This window comes from Lutra lutra, chromosome 1, assembly GCF_902655055.1.
Source record: "Lutra lutra chromosome 1, mLutLut1.2, whole genome shotgun sequence".
Taxonomy (NCBI): Eukaryota; Metazoa; Chordata; class Mammalia; order Carnivora; family Mustelidae; genus Lutra; species Lutra lutra.
This window is the reverse complement of record NC_062278.1, coordinates 9,125,924-9,143,196: the sequence shown is the minus strand read 5'-3', so window position 1 is coordinate 9,143,196 and position 17,273 is coordinate 9,125,924. Positions and strand designations below refer to the sequence as shown.

Below are 17,273 nucleotides of genomic sequence, written 5' to 3'. Positions count from 1 at the left end.
CACTCTGAAGAGTTTTAATCAGGAAACGATGCAGTATTTTGTCAAATGCCTTTTCTGCATCAATTGAGAGGACCATGTGGTTCTTTTCTCTTCTCTTATTAATGTGTTCTATCACATTGGTTGTGATAGAACAAATGCTCAACCACTCTTGCGACTCGGGTAAATCTCACCTGGTCATGATGGATCATCCTTTTAATGTACTGTTGGATCCTATTAGCTACTATCTTGTTGAGAATCTTGGCATCCGTATTTATCAGGGATATTGGTCTCAAATTCTCCTTTTTAATGGGGTCTTTGCCTGGTTTGGGGATCAAGGTAATGGTGGCCTAAGAAAGAGTCTGGAAGTTTCCTTCTGCTTCTATTTTTTGAAACAGCTTCAGGAGAATAGGTATTATTTCTTTTCTGAATTGGTAGAATTCCCCAGTAATCCATCAGGTCCTGGACTCTTGTTTTTTGGAAGGTTTTTGATCACTGCTTCAATCTGATTACTGGTTATTTGTCTACTCAGGTTACCAATTTCTTCGTGTTTCAGTCTTGGAAGTTTATAGGTTTCTGGGAAGGTATCCATTTCTTCTAGGTTGCTTAACTTATTGGCATATAGCTGTTTATAATAATTTCTGATGATTATTTCTATTTCCTTGGTGTTGGTCATGGTCTCTCCCCTTTCATTCATAATTTTATTAATTTAGGGCCTTTCTCTTTTCTTTTGGATGTCTGCCAGTGGTTTATCAATCTTACTAATTCTTTCAAAGAACCAGCTTCTAGTTTTGTTGATGTATCCTACTCTATTTCTGCTTTCTAATTCATTGATTTCTGCTCTAATCTTAATTATTCCCCTTCTCCTGCATGGCTTGGGCTAATTTGTTGTTGATTCTCCAGTTATTTAAGGTGTAAACATAGTTTGTGTATCCAAGATTTTTCTTTTCTTTCTTTTTTTTTTATTATTTTTTTTAATTTTTATTTATAATTTTTTTCTTTTTTTTTTAATTTTTTATTTCTTTTCAGCGTAACAGTATTCATTGTTTTTGCACCACACCCAGTGCTCCATGCAATCCGTGCCCTCTCTAATACCCACCACCTGGTTCCCCCAACCTCCCACCCCCCACCCCTTCAAAACCCTCAGATTGTTTTTCAGAGTCCATAGTCTCTCATGGTTCACCTCCCCTTCCAATTTCCCTCAACTCCCTTCTCCTCTCTAACTCCCCTTGTCCTCCATGCTATTTGTTATGCTCCACAAATAAGTGAAACCATATGATAATTGACTCTCTCTGCTTGACTTATTTCACTCAGCATAATCTCTTCCAGTCCCGTCCATGTTGCTACAAAAGGTGGGTATTCATCCTTTCTGATGGAGGCATAATACTCCATAGTGTATATGGACCACATCTTCCTTATCCATTCGTCCATTGAAGGGCATCTTGGTTCTTTCCACAGTTTGGCAACCATGGCCATTGCTGCTATGAACATTGGGGTACAGATGGCCCTTCTTTTCACTACATCTGTATCTTTGGGGTAAATACCCAGTAGTGCAATTGCAGGGTCATAGGGAAGCTCTATTTTTAATTTCTTGAGGAATCTCCACACTGTTCTCCAAAGTGGCTGTACCAACTTCCATTCCCACCAACAGTGTAAGAGGGTTTCCCTTTCTCCACATCCCCTCCAACACATGTTGTTTCCTGTCTTGCTAATTTTGGCCATTCTAACTGTGGTTTTAATTTGAATCTCCCTGATGGCTAGTGATGATGAACATTTTTTCATGGGTCTGATAGCCATTTATATGTCTTCATTGGAGAAGTGTCTGTCCATATCTTCTGCTCATTTTTTATATGATTGTCTGTTTTGTGTATGTTGAGTTTGAGGAGTTCTTTATAGATCCTGGATATCAACCTTTTGTCTGTACTGTCATTTGCAAATATCTTCTCCCATTCCGTGGGTTGCCTCTTTGTTTTCTTGACTGTTTCCTTTGCTGTGCAGAAGCTTTTGATCTTGATGAAGTCCCAAAAGTTCATTTTCGCTTTTGTTTCCTTTGCCTTTGGAGACATATCTTGAAAGAAGTTGCTGTGGCTGATATCGAAGAGGTTACTGCCTATGTTCTCCTCTAGGATTCTGATGGACTCCTGTCTCACATTGAGGTCTTTTATCCATTTCGAGTTTATCTTAGTTTGTGTATCTAGGATTTTTTTTTTTTTTTTTTAGTGAGGCTTGGATGGCTACATATTTCCCCCTTAGGACTGCCTTTGCCATATCCCATAGGTTTTGGACTGACTGTTACCATTCTCATTCATTTCCATAAATTGTTTAATTTCTTCTTTGATTTCCCAGTTGACCCAACCATTCTTGAGCAGGATGATCTTTAGCTTGCAAGTGTTTTAATTTCTTCCAGCCTTTTTCTTGTGGTTGAAACTTGCCAGTTTCAAAGCACTGTGGTCCAAGAATATGCAGGGAATAATCTCAATCTTTTGGTATCAGTTCAACCCTGATTTGTAACCAGTATGTGGTCTATTCTGGAGAAAGTTCTATGTGTGCTCAAAAAGAATGAGTATTCTGTTGTTTTAGAGTAGAATGTTCTGTATATATATATGGGGTCCATCAGGTCCAGTGTGTCATTCAATGCTCTTGTTTCTTTGTTGATTTTCTGCTTGGGTGATCTGTCTATTGCTGAAAGTGGAGAGTTAACATCTCCTACTATTAATGTATTGTTATCAATATGTCTCTATTTTGGTTTACAGTTGGCTTATGTAGTTGGCTACTGTCATGTTGGAGGCACAGATATTTACAATTATTAGATATTCTTATTGGATAGATCCTTTAGGAATGATATAGCGTCCTTCTGTCTCTGACTACAATCTTTAGCTTAAAATCTAATTTGTCTTATATGAGAATTGCTACCCCAGCTTTCTTTTGCAGTCCATTGGCATGAAAGATGGTTGTCCATCCCTTAAGTTTCAGTCTGGATGTATGTTTAGGTTCAAAATGAGTCTCTTGTAGACAGCATAAGGATGGGTCCTGTCTTTTTATCCAGTCTGCAAACCTGTGCTCTTTTATGGGAGCATTTAGGCCGTTCACATTGAGAGTGATTATTGAAAGATACAATTTTATTGTCATCATGTTGCCTGTGAAGTCCTTGTTTCTATAGATTATCTCTGTATTTTTCTGTTCTCTATCACTCTTGGGGCCTTTCTCCTTTTATAGAACCGCCCCCCCCCCTTAATATTTCTTACAGGACCAGCTTAGTGGTCACATACTCTTTCAGTATCTGCTGGTCCTGGAAGCTCCTTATCTCTCCATCCATTCTGAATGACACCTTTGCCAGATAAAGAATTCTTGGCTGCATGTTCTTCTTATTTAGTACCCTAAATATGTCTTGCCAGCCCTTTCTGGATTGCCAGGTCTCTGTGGACAGTTTTCACATTATTCTGATGTTCCTCCTTTTGCATATAAGGAATCTCTTCCCCTGACCAGCCCTTAAGATGATATCCTTGGTTCTAAGGTTAGTGTTTTACTGCTACATGCCTTGGCATTCGTTTATTCTCCTTGATCTTGGGAAGTGTTCTCTCTGCCTCTAGGACATGAATGCTTGTTTCATTCCCCAGATTAGGGAAGTTCTCAGCTAGGATTTGCTCAAATATATCTTCTAGTCCTCTCTCTCTCTCCACCCTCTCAGGGATCCCAATAATTCTGATTTTGGAATATTAGATGGCATCATTTATTTCTCTAATTCTGCTTTCATAGATTTTAAGCTGTTGTTCCAGGCCTTCTCCTGTTCCTTCCTTAATGTCAGTTTGTCTTCTAGATCACTAATTCATTCTTCTGTCTCATTTACCCTAGCCGTCAGAGTATCTAGATTAGATTGGATCTCATGGATAGCATTTTTAAGTTCTGCCAGATCAACTCTCATTTCTACCCTTAGAGAATCTATGTTGTCATTAATGGTTTTCTCCATCCTAGCTATTGTCTGCATACTGTTACCCTGAAGTCTATTTCCAACATCTTGCTTATGTCCATATCCAATAGTCCTATGGCAGAGGTCACAGTCTCTGAGTGTTTCCTATGTTGAGAGTTGCTCCTCTTAGCCAGTTTGTTGAGGGGCTGGTGAGGGAATGTACAGAGTCCAAATTATTGACCACAACCCAAGCAAGATGCACCTGTTTTATAGGGTCCTTAGGATTGCCGGCTTCTTGTTCTTCCAGCCTGTCCTTTGGGGGAGGGGACTGCCATGCTGTTATTCAGGCAACACTGTTTGGGCAGAGTTGCCCTGTGCCCTGTGGGGCGGGGAGGGATAGGCTCAGTGAAAATCAGGTTTTGGGGGCTCTTGTGACTTTCCCTGGAGGCTTTCCACATCTCTTCTGAGAGAGCAGAAATGACCATATTGAAACCTCTGTCTCAAAAGTCTGTTTGAGGGGTGCATGGGTGGCTCAGTGGGTTAAGCCTCTGCTTTCGGCTCAGGTCATGATCTCAGGGTCCTGGAATTGAGCCCCACATCGGGCTCTCTGCTCAGCGGGGAGCCTCTTCCCCTCTCTCTCTCTGCCTGCCTCTCTGCCTATTTGTGATCTCTGTCAAATAAATAAATAAAATTTTTTTTTAAAAAGTCTGTTCTACAGAGAGCTCTCCAGGCCACACTGTCTCCATTTCTGTCTTCGCTGCCAAAAACCACAAGGACCTGGGTTGTGCACCCCGACAGCAGTACTTCCAGCCCTTGCTTCCAGGTGCAGGCACATCGCTCTGCTTTGTGCTTCTAAAACCACCAGCCATCCCCAGTTCACATTCGTTTCCCAGAAACTCCAGGTTTCAGTATTGAGGGTTGGGGGGAGTGTCCTAAAGTAATTTCCCTGCCACTACCAGTCTGCAAGTCTGTGCCCGCTCCCCAGCATGGGAGACTTTTGAGCTCCAGCAGCACAGAATCCCAGGGGCTCCCTCCCCCTTCTGTTTATCTTCCCATATCTGCCAGCAGAATCACCGCTCCCTGCATCATACCTCTAGAACAACTGCCTGAGATATTCTGTTTGTAGAGATCCAGATATATCTTCTTACATTATGGGCTGATTTCATAGGTGTTCAGAATGGTCTGGTAAGTATCCAGGTCAATTCAGGGTACTGCCTGAAATGGAGTTCCCTACTCCTCTGCCATCTTTGCATCCCCTTATTTGCATTTCTAACCTGACAAATTAAGAATATGAATGTCTACAAGAAGACATAGGATCTCCACTGCAAATTTGCAAAAATACTCTAAGGTCACATAGGTCTTTTTTCCTTGATATTTTAAAACACCTAATTATATAAAATACTTTTAACTGTGACTTAAACTCAACCAAAAAAGTAGGCACTTTAGCCAGATAGGATTATGTAACCATTAAATTAATCATTCCAATCATACCTTGGTCCATGGTGGCTTCATAAACATCCCCTGCCCACAACCAAGTCTTAGAACAGTATCAAATTCTCTATTTCTCCCTCTTGAGTCTCACCTAAGAAAGGAAGGGGACCTGTAGCTTCAGAAGCACTTTCCCTATGCCAGATATTTCACTGCATTTTGGAAGAACCCAACCATTCCAATTCTGCAAAGGATGGACTCATTCCAAAGACAGTCTATCGACTCCTTTTATTCCTTTTGAGGTTTTCCCAAAATTATTTTAGGTCAGCCACCGTGAATCTCTAGTCCCTTATGACCATCACCAACCACCTTTCTTTGGCAAGAATTTTTGTCCAACCCCAACCATTGTTTACCTCAGAGGAGGGACCCTAAGAGGGTGGAGTCTAGGTTGGGCTGAGAGTGCAGCTGCTGGAGGGACAAACCTGGTATAGTGTTATTAGGAAAATTTCTAAAACATTTGGCCCCTTCTGCAATGGGGGGACAGAGGCGGGGCCTTGGACCTACAGTGCTACAACCTAGAATACACTTCTACTGGCATCTCTGACAGTGATAGACCCACAGCAAATTGGCTCACCACACAGGGCACTGCTTGCTCTCCATGCAGCCACATCATTGTCCCCGTGAGTGGCACTGGTGACAGGGGCCGACAATGGTTAAAAAAAAAAAAAAAAAAAAAAAAGCATTGGCTTTACCATTGTGCAGGACCTGTACCAGCAGTTTCATGTGGTACTCATGACATGGGATGAGGCACAGGGCTGGGCGGCAGTGAAACAGCTCCACACCAAGGGCCTGAATCCCCGCTTCCACCTTCTGGACATCAACGACCTTCAGAGCATCCATGCCCTGCGTCACTTCGTGATGCAATGATTGGGGTTGGACTAAAATTCAAGGAGTACAGGGACCTAGATGAGCTGGTCAACAATGCAGGCATCACATTCAAGGGTAAGAACACAGGAGCACTTAGGGCTGGAAACCTCTCTTATGGGACCTTCCAGTGTGGGCTGGATATGGTCTCTGAATGCTACTGGACGGTTTAAAGCAGTAGGATCTAGAAAGGCCTCCCTGGGGGAAAAATCCAGACTGGAGGCACAGAGAGAGAAGAAGCCTCTGGGGGTTGCAAGCCTTTAAAGCCAAGAACCATGGCATTGCCATGGATTAATCTCAGGGACCTGACAGAGATTTTTGCAAGCTTCATTCGGTTTGGACCAGAGCCATTCAGTGCATGTTTAACCTATTTTGTAATAAACACAAATTACAAAGAGACATACATAGAAATCCCACTGGGCACACTTCCCTTAGCCTTCTGGAATGATGCCAACTTACCAAGCTACACAGCATTAACACAGCAGATACGACACACTGGGAAAATAGAGTTCACTAACACAGACATTAATGAGAATTCACCAGATTGCATGTACAAAAAACAAATGTTACTGTCACTCATGGAATGTTCTCAGATCGCTATTATTTATTAGTGTGTTCTCCTCTTCCCCTAACAGCTGGTGATCCCACACCCTTTCATATTCAAGCAGAAGTGACCATGAAAACACACTTCTTTGGTACCCGAGATGTGTGCACAGAACTCCTGCCTCTAATGAAACCCCAAGGTGAGCCTGATGAGAGCCCCAAGCTATGGTGTTTCGGGAATGATCTGGCCCCTGCCTCTCTGGCCTCATCTACAGATGCTAGCTCCTCTCCCTGCTCAGCCACACCCTGAGCATGATTACCAAGTCTCAACCTGGACAGTGTACCTCTGCCTCAGGACTCACAGCGAGCAGCGTCCTCTGTCTCACTGGTCCTTCACAGCTGGCTCTGTCTTATCCTTCCAGTCATCATTCAAAACTCCTCAGAGAGATCTTTTACTCCCTTAGTGCCACTCACAAGAGAAGATCCCCAAGGATTCCTTTCTGAACCCTTTCTTCTCCCTCTCCATCTCTCCTAGGGATTTTATCCAGACTAGTGGACTCCACACTCTCCAAAGTTCTCAGGTCCCGCTATTATGTGTCACCTACCTAAAACAATCCCAGAGTTCCAGACACACATAGTTCCCTTCCTGCCTCTCCTTCTCCTCAGGATGCCCTCCACCCCTCCCCAAATCCCACCCCTCCAGCACCCATCCTGCACCGCCATCTAAACATTTACATTTCCAAAACACTTATCATTTCCCACACACAACCTGGTCACAAACCCCATCACACTCTCGGCTGTCATTTCTAGATTATTTCAACCTTCCGAAGACACCCTGCTTCTTCAGTCTTTTCCTCTCTGAGCATTCTCTGTACTCTCTGAGGGCTCACTTACTCCCAAAAGATCTTCAGAAGCAAAGCCCAAGCCTGAGCATCACTTGTAGGCATCTCTGTCATCAGACCTGCCAAACTCCAGGCCCATCGACTCCCCTTCCCCTGGTTCAATGCTCTGCACAAAACAAACTGCCATAATTCCTTGGTTGTCAACTACTGTAATACTTAACCCCATGAGAACGTGATAGGGGGAAGCACAGCCCTTTTACTACACTCATTAAGAGGGAAGCTGACACTTTTAGGAAGATTAATATTCTGGCTTGAATTAAAAACATGCGGGTACAGTTGACTCTCGGTTCTGCCCCCAATTCCTCTTCTGTCCTGGAAAGCTCTACTACTTCTTCTAACATTCACTGGCTTCACTGACATCTCAAAGGGCAGCTCTCAGATGTCACCTGACTCCTTTACTCACCACAACACTTGAGTGGGATGGAGTTCCTTGTGCCACCACACATCCTACAGGTATTCCCTTAGAAGGCAAAAATGACTTCTGGCTGAGAAATTCTTCTCACCTACCGAGCAGTGTTGGTGCTTGCTGTGTGTTGGCCTTGGACCAGAATGAGGAGGGAGTCCTCTTCTGCATTTGCTAAGGCAGGCTCTAATCAAACAATTCTTCTTGCCTCGGGGAAACGGGACTTCATGGACAAGGAAATGCAAGCTACATTCTCAGTGTGGAAGCAGGGTTTTCTTGACTTTGGAGGAGTTCTTCCATTAGCTGGGAAGATGCCAGCCACTGCAGCCGTGTTACCAGGACTTTACTCTCTTTGGGAACACTATCTGGGAGAAATCCTAGCTAGGATAACCAAAAGCAAATGCTGTCCCTTCTCTTTCATACTTCACAACCTAAGACATGAAGGACAATCTTGAATGACTTCACCAGTTCTCTGTGGGTGCAGAACACATTCTGGAGCCCTGTGTTTGCTCTGTTTTTTTGGCATGGAAGGACAAAATGAAAGAGAATTGTGAGCCTAAGGACTATGAGGGATAGCAGATGTTGATTTTTCTTCTTTTTAAAACCTTTCTTCAAAAAATAAAGTTTTTCTAAAAAATTGAGCCACAAAAAAAGAACATACAGCAACAAGGTGCCCACCATTGATCGTAACCAGACAATCAATATCTAGGCCATATATATCCCATCTCACATTCCATGGATTTTCCTTCCCTTTCCCCTAAATTCATAATCTTGAATTTAAAGGATACATTCTCTAAAGTGATAAACTATTGTCCTTGTATTCCCTTTAAATTATAATATAGATTTATTTTGAAAAAGATATTAAAAATATATACCCATTTAAATATAAAGACTGTAAACAATTACTCATACATGTCAATATAAGTTCATTTCTATAAATACTAACTATATTTTCAAAAAAGAGTATTTTTTTAAGATTTCATTTATTTATTTGACAGAAAGATCACTCTCCCTGCTCAGGCACACCCTGAGCATGATTACCAAGTCTCAACCTGGACAGTGTACCTCTGCCTCAGGAGTCACAGCGAGCAGCGTCCTCTGTCTCACTGGTCCTTCACAGCTGGCTCTGTCTTATCCTTCCAGTCATCATTCAAAACTCCTCAGAGAGATCTTTTAATCCCTTAGTGCTCAGCAGAGAGCCTGACGCGGGGCTCGATCCCAGGACCCCGGGATCATGACCTGAGCTCAAGGCAGAGGCTTTAACCCACTGAGCCACCTAGGCACCCAAAAAAAGAGTATATTTTCAAAAAAAGTGAGAACTGTGTCAATGCTTTACACTTTTAACAGCTCTGTTGAGATACAATTCACATATCCTACACTTCACCCATTACAGGTATACAGCTCAGCGGATTTTAGTAAGGGGCCGGGTTGTGGAACCATCATTGCTTCAAGATTAGCACATTGTCATCAGCCCAGGGAGATCCTGGGCCCTTAGCTATCAGCCCTCTGTGTCCTCATTCCCCCTACCACAAGCAACCATCAATCTATACTCTCTCCCTACATTTCCTTTTCCGGACGGAGAATCACATAATGAGTGGTCTTTTGTGACTGGCTTTTTAATTTTGAATATTGCTGTCAGGGTTCATGCATGTTTTAGCACCAACATCATTTCTTTGATAGTATCCATTTAACATATTTGTTTTCCATGGCTTTGTTCCATGACCATATTGCCAGGACATTAGTCACTCCTTCTGAGTCAATAAAAACCCCAGGGAGAAAACCTGTATGCAATTCAGCCCACTGAGGTGACTCATTTTTACCTACCCAGAGCATACCAAACCTAATGCAGTCTGTACACCTTCAAGGGGCCCTCAGTTAAGTGATCATCTCTTTGTTGTTCAGTAGACACTGATTCATAGAACACTGCCCAAATAACCATAAGATCATCAGATGGTCCCAAAGAGGACCAATGAGGAAAAGTTGCTTTCTACTCATGACTACAGAGTGCCTCCTATCACTCTGTTTAGCATGTTCCTCTATAAGGCACATTCTTTTCTCTACGGAACATCTGGGCACTGCTCAGTCCCACTAGATCATTTCTCTGACATCGTCGGAGACATTATGGGTAAAACAAAGCTCAAAACTGAATCATGTCCTTCAGTTACAGAGGCAGTCATCATTAATAGTGATAGCAAACTGATAATTGTCTCCCAAATGGACAAAATACTAGCAATTTTGGATTTCATCATCCTCATGCATGCCATTCTTTGTGACTCTTTGTGTTCTATTTTAGACAGAGTGGTGAATGTGTCTAGGATAATAAGCCTCATAGCCCTTAAAAAGTGCAACCCAGACCTGCAGCAGAAGTTTATAATTAAGACCATCACAGAGGAGGAACTGGTGGGGCTCATGAACAAGTTCGTGGAAGACACGAAGAAACGTGTGCACAGGAAGGAGGGCTGGCCTGATACTCCCTATGGAGTGACAAAAATCGTGTCATGGTCCTCTCCAGAATCCATGCTAGGAAAGTGAGTGAGCAGAGGAAAGGGGACAAGATCCTCTTGAAAGCCTGCTGCCCTGGGTGGGTGAGAACAGACATGGCAGGACCTAAAGCCTCTAAAAGCCCAGAAGAAGGAGCAGAGACCCCTGTCTACTTGGCCCTTCTGCCCTCAGATGCTGAGGGACCTCATGGGGTGTTTGTTATAGAGAAGAAAGTTGAACAATGGGGTCCCCTCTATCAGTTACCTTCATGGCTCCCATCTCAAATCCCATCATGACTGACCAAAACAACTGTTATACTGTCAACAATATCCTTATCAAAAAAAAACAGAAACAAAAAAATAATCACTATCCCTACCGAGTATTCACATTGAATTGGCTACTAATTCTGTGAAGTTTCTTGTGATTTCTTCTGTGATTTGAGAGGGAAAAAAGTAGAATTGATGACAATAATTAATGGACATCACAAATAAACAATTCTAAGTAAATGTCCATGTCTGCAGAGTGTTTACATGGCAACCATCCCAAAAATCACAATTTAGTACACTAAGTTCAAGGAACAGACCCTGAGGTGGGTAAGAAAAGGACAGTTTAACTCAGAGCTTGGTAAACATTAGTGAAAAAGCCAGATAGTAAGTATTTTTGCCTTTGCAGGCCAAAGGTCTCTGCAGACCTACTCAAATCTGCTGTTGTAGCTTGAAAGTCAACACAGATGATATATCAACACATGAATGGGGCTAGATTTCCCTGGCCAGCATACTTTATCAGCCTCCACTATGACATGGCAACCCCATGAAGAATAGATATCCTCTGTCTATCCTTCTCATTGATATCCTTAAGTATCCTTAAGATATCCTTAAAAAATCAAACTCACTGGGGGAAAAGCAATTTCAAGGTGTGAAATGGAACTGAGTGCCCAAGATATATCCATAAGACAAGCTGAGACAAGGAGGATGAACGTGGATTGGTACCAAGGGATATGAAAGAATGATTATCAAATCTCCTCAAGGTGAATGTGTTCTCAAAGTAGGGATAAAGGGTCACCAAGTTTGTAACATTAACTTGGATCAGCAAAATATCAACAGAAAGTGAACACATAGAGAGAAGAAAATATTCATCATTGTTGAAGCTACTTTGCTGAATCCATGGGTGTCCACAATAATATTCTTTCCACTGTTCTCCTGGAAAGCTGTGAACACAAACATCTGGAAACTAAAAGGTCCTGTCTCTGCCATCTTACTGGATGACCTTGAGCAAAATGCCACATGTTGCTGTATGTCAATCTCCTCAAGTGTACAATGGGGGACACCTCATAGCACTGCTGTGAGGAGTAAGTGAACTGATACAGATGGACAGGTTGAAAACAATGGCTGTGCAAAGTGTCCACCAAGAGTCCCTGTAGTGGGGTCTGACACATCCATGGCCCTGAGGAGAAGTTCTTACTGCCCTGTACCAAGCCTGGCTCCCCGTGGGCTCACTGAATGCTCACCCACCTCCCTCTTCTCACAGAAGCATTCATGTGCTATAGACTCCTCTCCTCTCATGATTATTTTTCACTCTTTACAAGAGCTTTTAGAAGGTGATGGAAATGAAAACTGAGAGCCCATGCAAGCAGGAGTTAGTTTTTTTTATTTTGAAAGTGAGGTTTCCTTTGGGGCACCCAGCTGGCTCAAATGGTTTATCAGGGGACTCTTCATCTCAGGGTTGTAACTTTGAGCACAAGTTGGGTGCAGAGATTACTTAAAAATAAAATCTTTTTTAAAAATAACATAAAATAGGGGCACCTGGGTGGCTCAGTGGGTTAAGCCTCTGCCTTCGGCTCAGGTCATGATCTCAGGGTCCTGGGATCAATCCCCGCATTGGGCTCTCTGCTCAGCAGGGAGCCTGCTTCCCCCTCTCTCTCTGCCTGCCTCTCTGCCTATTTGTGATCTCTGCTTACTTGTGATCTTCCTCTCTCTCTGTCAAATAAATAAATAAAAAATCTTTTAAAAAAATAACAAAATAATGGGGAGGAGCAAGATGGCAGAGGAGTAGGAGACCTAAATTTCATCTGGTGCCAGGAATTCAGCTAGTTATCAAACCATTCTGAACACCTATAAACTCAACAGAGAATCAAAGAAAAGAAGAGCCACCTTTCTATGAACAGAAAAGCAACCACTTTCTAGAAGTTAAGATGTGTGGAGACGTGAATCTGAGGTGATATATGGGAAGATAGACTGCAGGGGAGGAGAGAGCCTTCATCAGACAGCTCCTGGCAAGTGATAGATTAGTGGAGCACAAAATCAAAACTTTAGAAGTCTGCTCTAATGAGGGACATTGCTCCAGTGGCTAAGAGGAGGGTGGAACCCTTGCTGGGACAGTGTGGTCCCAGGACCCTCAGGGTTACAGAAAGACTGGGGGTGCTGGAGTGTGGCAGAGTATGGCAGGTATTGGAGCAGGGAAGCCAGCTGCAGAGATAGAGCCAAGGAGTGGGCTCTCAGCTCAGGGTTACCTTAAACTGTGATCCAAGGCATAATCAGACCACTGCTGTTCAAGCAGGGACCCCACAAGTGGCGGATCTGGGGAGACCCCCTTCTTCCTCCACTGGAAGGAGCAGCACAGGAGCATGCTGCAGGAACCTTTTGGGTTTAGAGACTCCAAATGGGGCCGTGCACCAGAGATAGAAATTCTCGGTCATAGGCCAGGTGAGCCCGGAGTGCAGCCAGACACCAGAAAGACAGGAGTGATTGACTGCTTTTCTCTGAGGGCTCAGTGAGGAGGGGGGCCCAAGCTCTCAGCTCCTCCGGGACAGAGATTGGGAGGCCACCATTTTCATTCTCATCCTCCAAAGCTGTAGGGGAAGCTTTCAGGGAACAAAAGCTCCCGGGAGCAAACTCAAGCAGATGATTTAGCCTGGCGCCTGGCAAGGGAGGTGCAGTTCCACCTCGAGCAAAGAGAGTTAAGAATCACTGCAACAGGCCCCCCCCCCCAGAAGATCAGCAAGAGCATCCAGTCAAGACCAAGTTTACCAATCAATGAGAATGCAAAACTCCAGCACTAGGGGAATACAGCACATGGAATTCATGGCTTTTTCCCCATGATATTTTAGTCTTTCAAAGTTAATTTTTTTTAATTTTCTTTATTTTTTTCTTTTTCTATTTTTTAAAATTTTTCCTCTTTCCTATTTTAACCAACATCTTATCAATACCTTTTCAAAAATCTTTTATACTTCTCATTTTTATAGTCATATTCTATCCCTTCATTGTAATTACCCTTATTTTTTGTATACATATAAGTTTTTCCTTCTTTAAAATTATGGGATAAGTTTCTTCTAACAAACCAAAATATACCCCAAATCTAGTCTATGGCTTTGCTCTACTCTTCCACCTGACCACATTCTCTCCTTTTTTCTTTTAATTTTTTCTTTCTTCTCTTAACCAACTTCTTATCTTATCAATTCTTTTTTTAAAATTGCTTTTAATTTCATCTTTACAATCATATAACATCCCTTCATCAGATTTACCCTTATTTCTTTCTTCAAAATTTTGGGAGGAAGCTTCTTCCAACAGTCCAAAATATACCCAAAATCAAGTGTGTGGCTCTGTTATGTTCACCAGCCTGATCACATATTTTCTCTTTCCTTTCTCATCTTCCCCAGTTTCAGGTCTCTTCTGATTTGGTTAGTGCATATTTTTCTGGGGTCGTTGTTACCCTTTTAGAATTTTGTTCTCTCATTCATATATTCTTATCTGGATGAAATGACAAAACAGATAAACTCACCTCAAAAAAATAAAAAGAACAAGAGGAAGTACCTACTGCTAGAGACCTAATCAATACAGACATTAGTAAGATGGTAGGATTAGAATTCAGAATGACAATTATAAAGATACTAGCTGGGCTTGAAAAAAGCATAGGACATACTAGAGAATCCCTTTCAGGAGAAATAAAAGAACTAAAATCTAACCAAGCTAAAATTTAAAAAGCTATTAATGAGCTGCCATCAAAAATGGAGGCTCTTACTGCTAGGATACATGAGGCAGAAGAGAGAATTAGTGAAATAGAAGACCAAATGATGGAGAATAAAGAAGCTGAGAAAAGAGAGATAAACAACTACTGGACCACGAGGGGAGAATTTGAGAGAAAAGTGATACCATAAGATGAAACAATCTTAGAATAATTGGGATCCAGAAGAAGAAAGAAAGAGAGGGGCAGAAGGTATACTGGAGCAAATTATAGTGGAGAACTTCCCTAATTTGAGGAAGGAAACATGCATCAAAATCCAGAAGACACAGAGAACCCCCCCAAAATCAATAAAAATAGGTCCACACCCCATCATCTAATAGTAAAACTTACAAGTCTCAGAGACAAAGAGAAAATCCTGAAAGCAGCTTGGGACAAGAGGTCTGTAACACAATGGTAGAAATATAAGACTGGCAGCAGACCTATCTACAGAGATCTGGCTGGCCAGAAAAGACTGGCATGATATATTCAGAGCACTAAATGAGAAAAATATGCGGCCAAGAATATTATATCCAGCCAGGCTGTCATTGAAAATAGAAGGAGAAATAAAAAGCTTCCAGGACAAACAAGAATTAAAAGAATTTCCAACCATGAAACCACCCCTACAGGAAATATTGAAAGGGGTCCTTAAAGCAAAGAGAGAGCCTAAAAGTAACATAGACCAGAAAGAACAGAGACAATATACAGTAACAGTACCTTACAGGGAATACAGTGGCACTAAATTCATATCTTTCAATAGTTACCCTGAATGTAAATGGGCTAAGTGCCCCAATCAAAAGACACAGGGTATCAGAATGGATTTTAACAAAAATACCTATCAATATGCTGTCTACAAGAAACTCATTTTAGACCCAAAGACACCTCCAGATTGAAAGTGAGGGGAGGGAAAATGATTTACCATGCTAATGGACATCAAAAAAAAAAAAAAGCTGGGGTGGCAATCCCTTTAACAGACAAATTAGACTTCAAGCCAAAGACTATAATAAGAGATGAGAAAGGACACTATATCCTACTTAAAGCGTTGTCCAACAAGAAGATCTAAAACTTTTAAATACCTATGCCCCTAACATGGGAGCAGCCGATTATATAAACCAATTAATAACAAAATCAAAGAAACACATCAACAATAATACAATAATAGCAAGGGACTTTAACACCCCCTCTTACTTGAAATGGATAGATTATCTAAGCAAAAGATCAACATGGAAATAACGGCTTTAAATGACACACTGGTCCAGATGGACATCACAGATATATTCAAAACATTCCATCCCAAAGCAACAGACTACACATTCTTCTCTAGTGCGCATGGAACATTCCCCATAATAGATCACATCCTGGGTCACAAATCAGGTCTCAACCAGTACCAAAAGACTGGGATCATTCTGCATATTTTCAGACCAGGATGCTCTGAAACTAGAAGTGAGCCATAAGAGGAAAGTTGGAAAGAACTCAAATACCTGGAGGCTAAAGAACATCCTACTAAAGAATGAAGGGGTCAACCAGGAAATTAAAGAAGAATTTTAAAAATTCATGGAAACAAATGAAAATGAACACACAACTGTTCAAAATCTCTGGGATGCAGCAAAGGCATTCTTATAAAGGAAGTATATCACTATACAAGCTTTACTCTTATTCTCAAGAAATAAGAAAGATCTCACATATACAACCTAACCCTACACCTAAAGTAGTTGGTGAAAGAACAGCAAAGAAAGCCTAAACCCAGCAGGAGAAGAGAAATCATAAAGATCAGAGCAGGAATCAATGAAATAGAAACCAAAAGAACAGTAGAACAAATCAATGAAACCAGGAGCTGGTTCTTTGAAAGAATTAGTAAGATTGATAAACCCCTGGCCAGACTTATCAAAAAGAAAAGAGAAAGGACCCAAATTAATTAAAATCATGAATGAAAGAGGAGAAATCACACCCAACACCAAAGAAATATAAATAATTATAGGAACATATTATGAGGAACTATACACCAGCAAATGTGACTATCTGGAAGAAATGAATGCATTCCTAGGGACATAGAAACTACCAAAACTGAGCCAGGAAGAAACAGAAAACCTGAAAAGACCCATAACCAGTAAGGAGATTGAAGCAGTCATCAACAATCTCCCAAAAAAACAAGAGCCCAGGGCCAGAGAGCTTCCTAGGGAATTTTACCGAACATTTAAATAAGAATTAATACCTATTCTCCTGAAACTGTTTCAAAAAATAGAAATGGAAGGAAAACTTGCAAACTCATTTGATGAGGCCAGCATTACCTTGATCCCAAAACTAGACAAAGACCCCATCAAAAAGGAGAATTACAGACCAATATCCTTCATGAATATGGATGGAAAAATTCTCACCAAAATACTAGCCAATAGGATCCAACAGTACATTAAAAGGATTATTCACCATGACTAAGTGGAATCTCTTTCTGGGCTGCAAGTTTGGTTCAACAACCGCAAATCAATCTATGTGATACAATACATTAATAAAAGAAAGAACAAGAACATATGATACTCTCAATAGATGCTAAAAAGCATTTGACAAAGTACAGCATCCTTCTTGATCAAAACTCTTCACAGGGTAGGCATAGAGGGTACATACCTCAGTGTCATCAAAGCCATCTATAAAAAACTCACAGCGAGTATCACTCTCAGTGGGGAAAAAATGAGAGCTTTCCCCTAAGGTCAGGAACATG

The 17,273-nt window shown here is 41.6% G+C and overlaps 1 protein-coding gene across 1 annotated transcript; it reads left to right on the top strand.

Annotated features, from left to right (window-relative positions):
* The first annotated feature begins 5,060 nt into the window (after nt 1-5,060).
* On the top strand, nt 5,061-10,860 carry LOC125082494 (carbonyl reductase [NADPH] 1-like). The gene is given in 6 exon segments (XM_047698550.1): nt 5,061-5,068; nt 6,052-6,226; nt 6,262-6,313; nt 6,871-6,978; nt 10,377-10,574; nt 10,577-10,860. Coding segments are annotated over 6 exon segments (825 nt in total).
* Nucleotides 10,861-17,273: the final 6,413 nt, after the last annotated feature.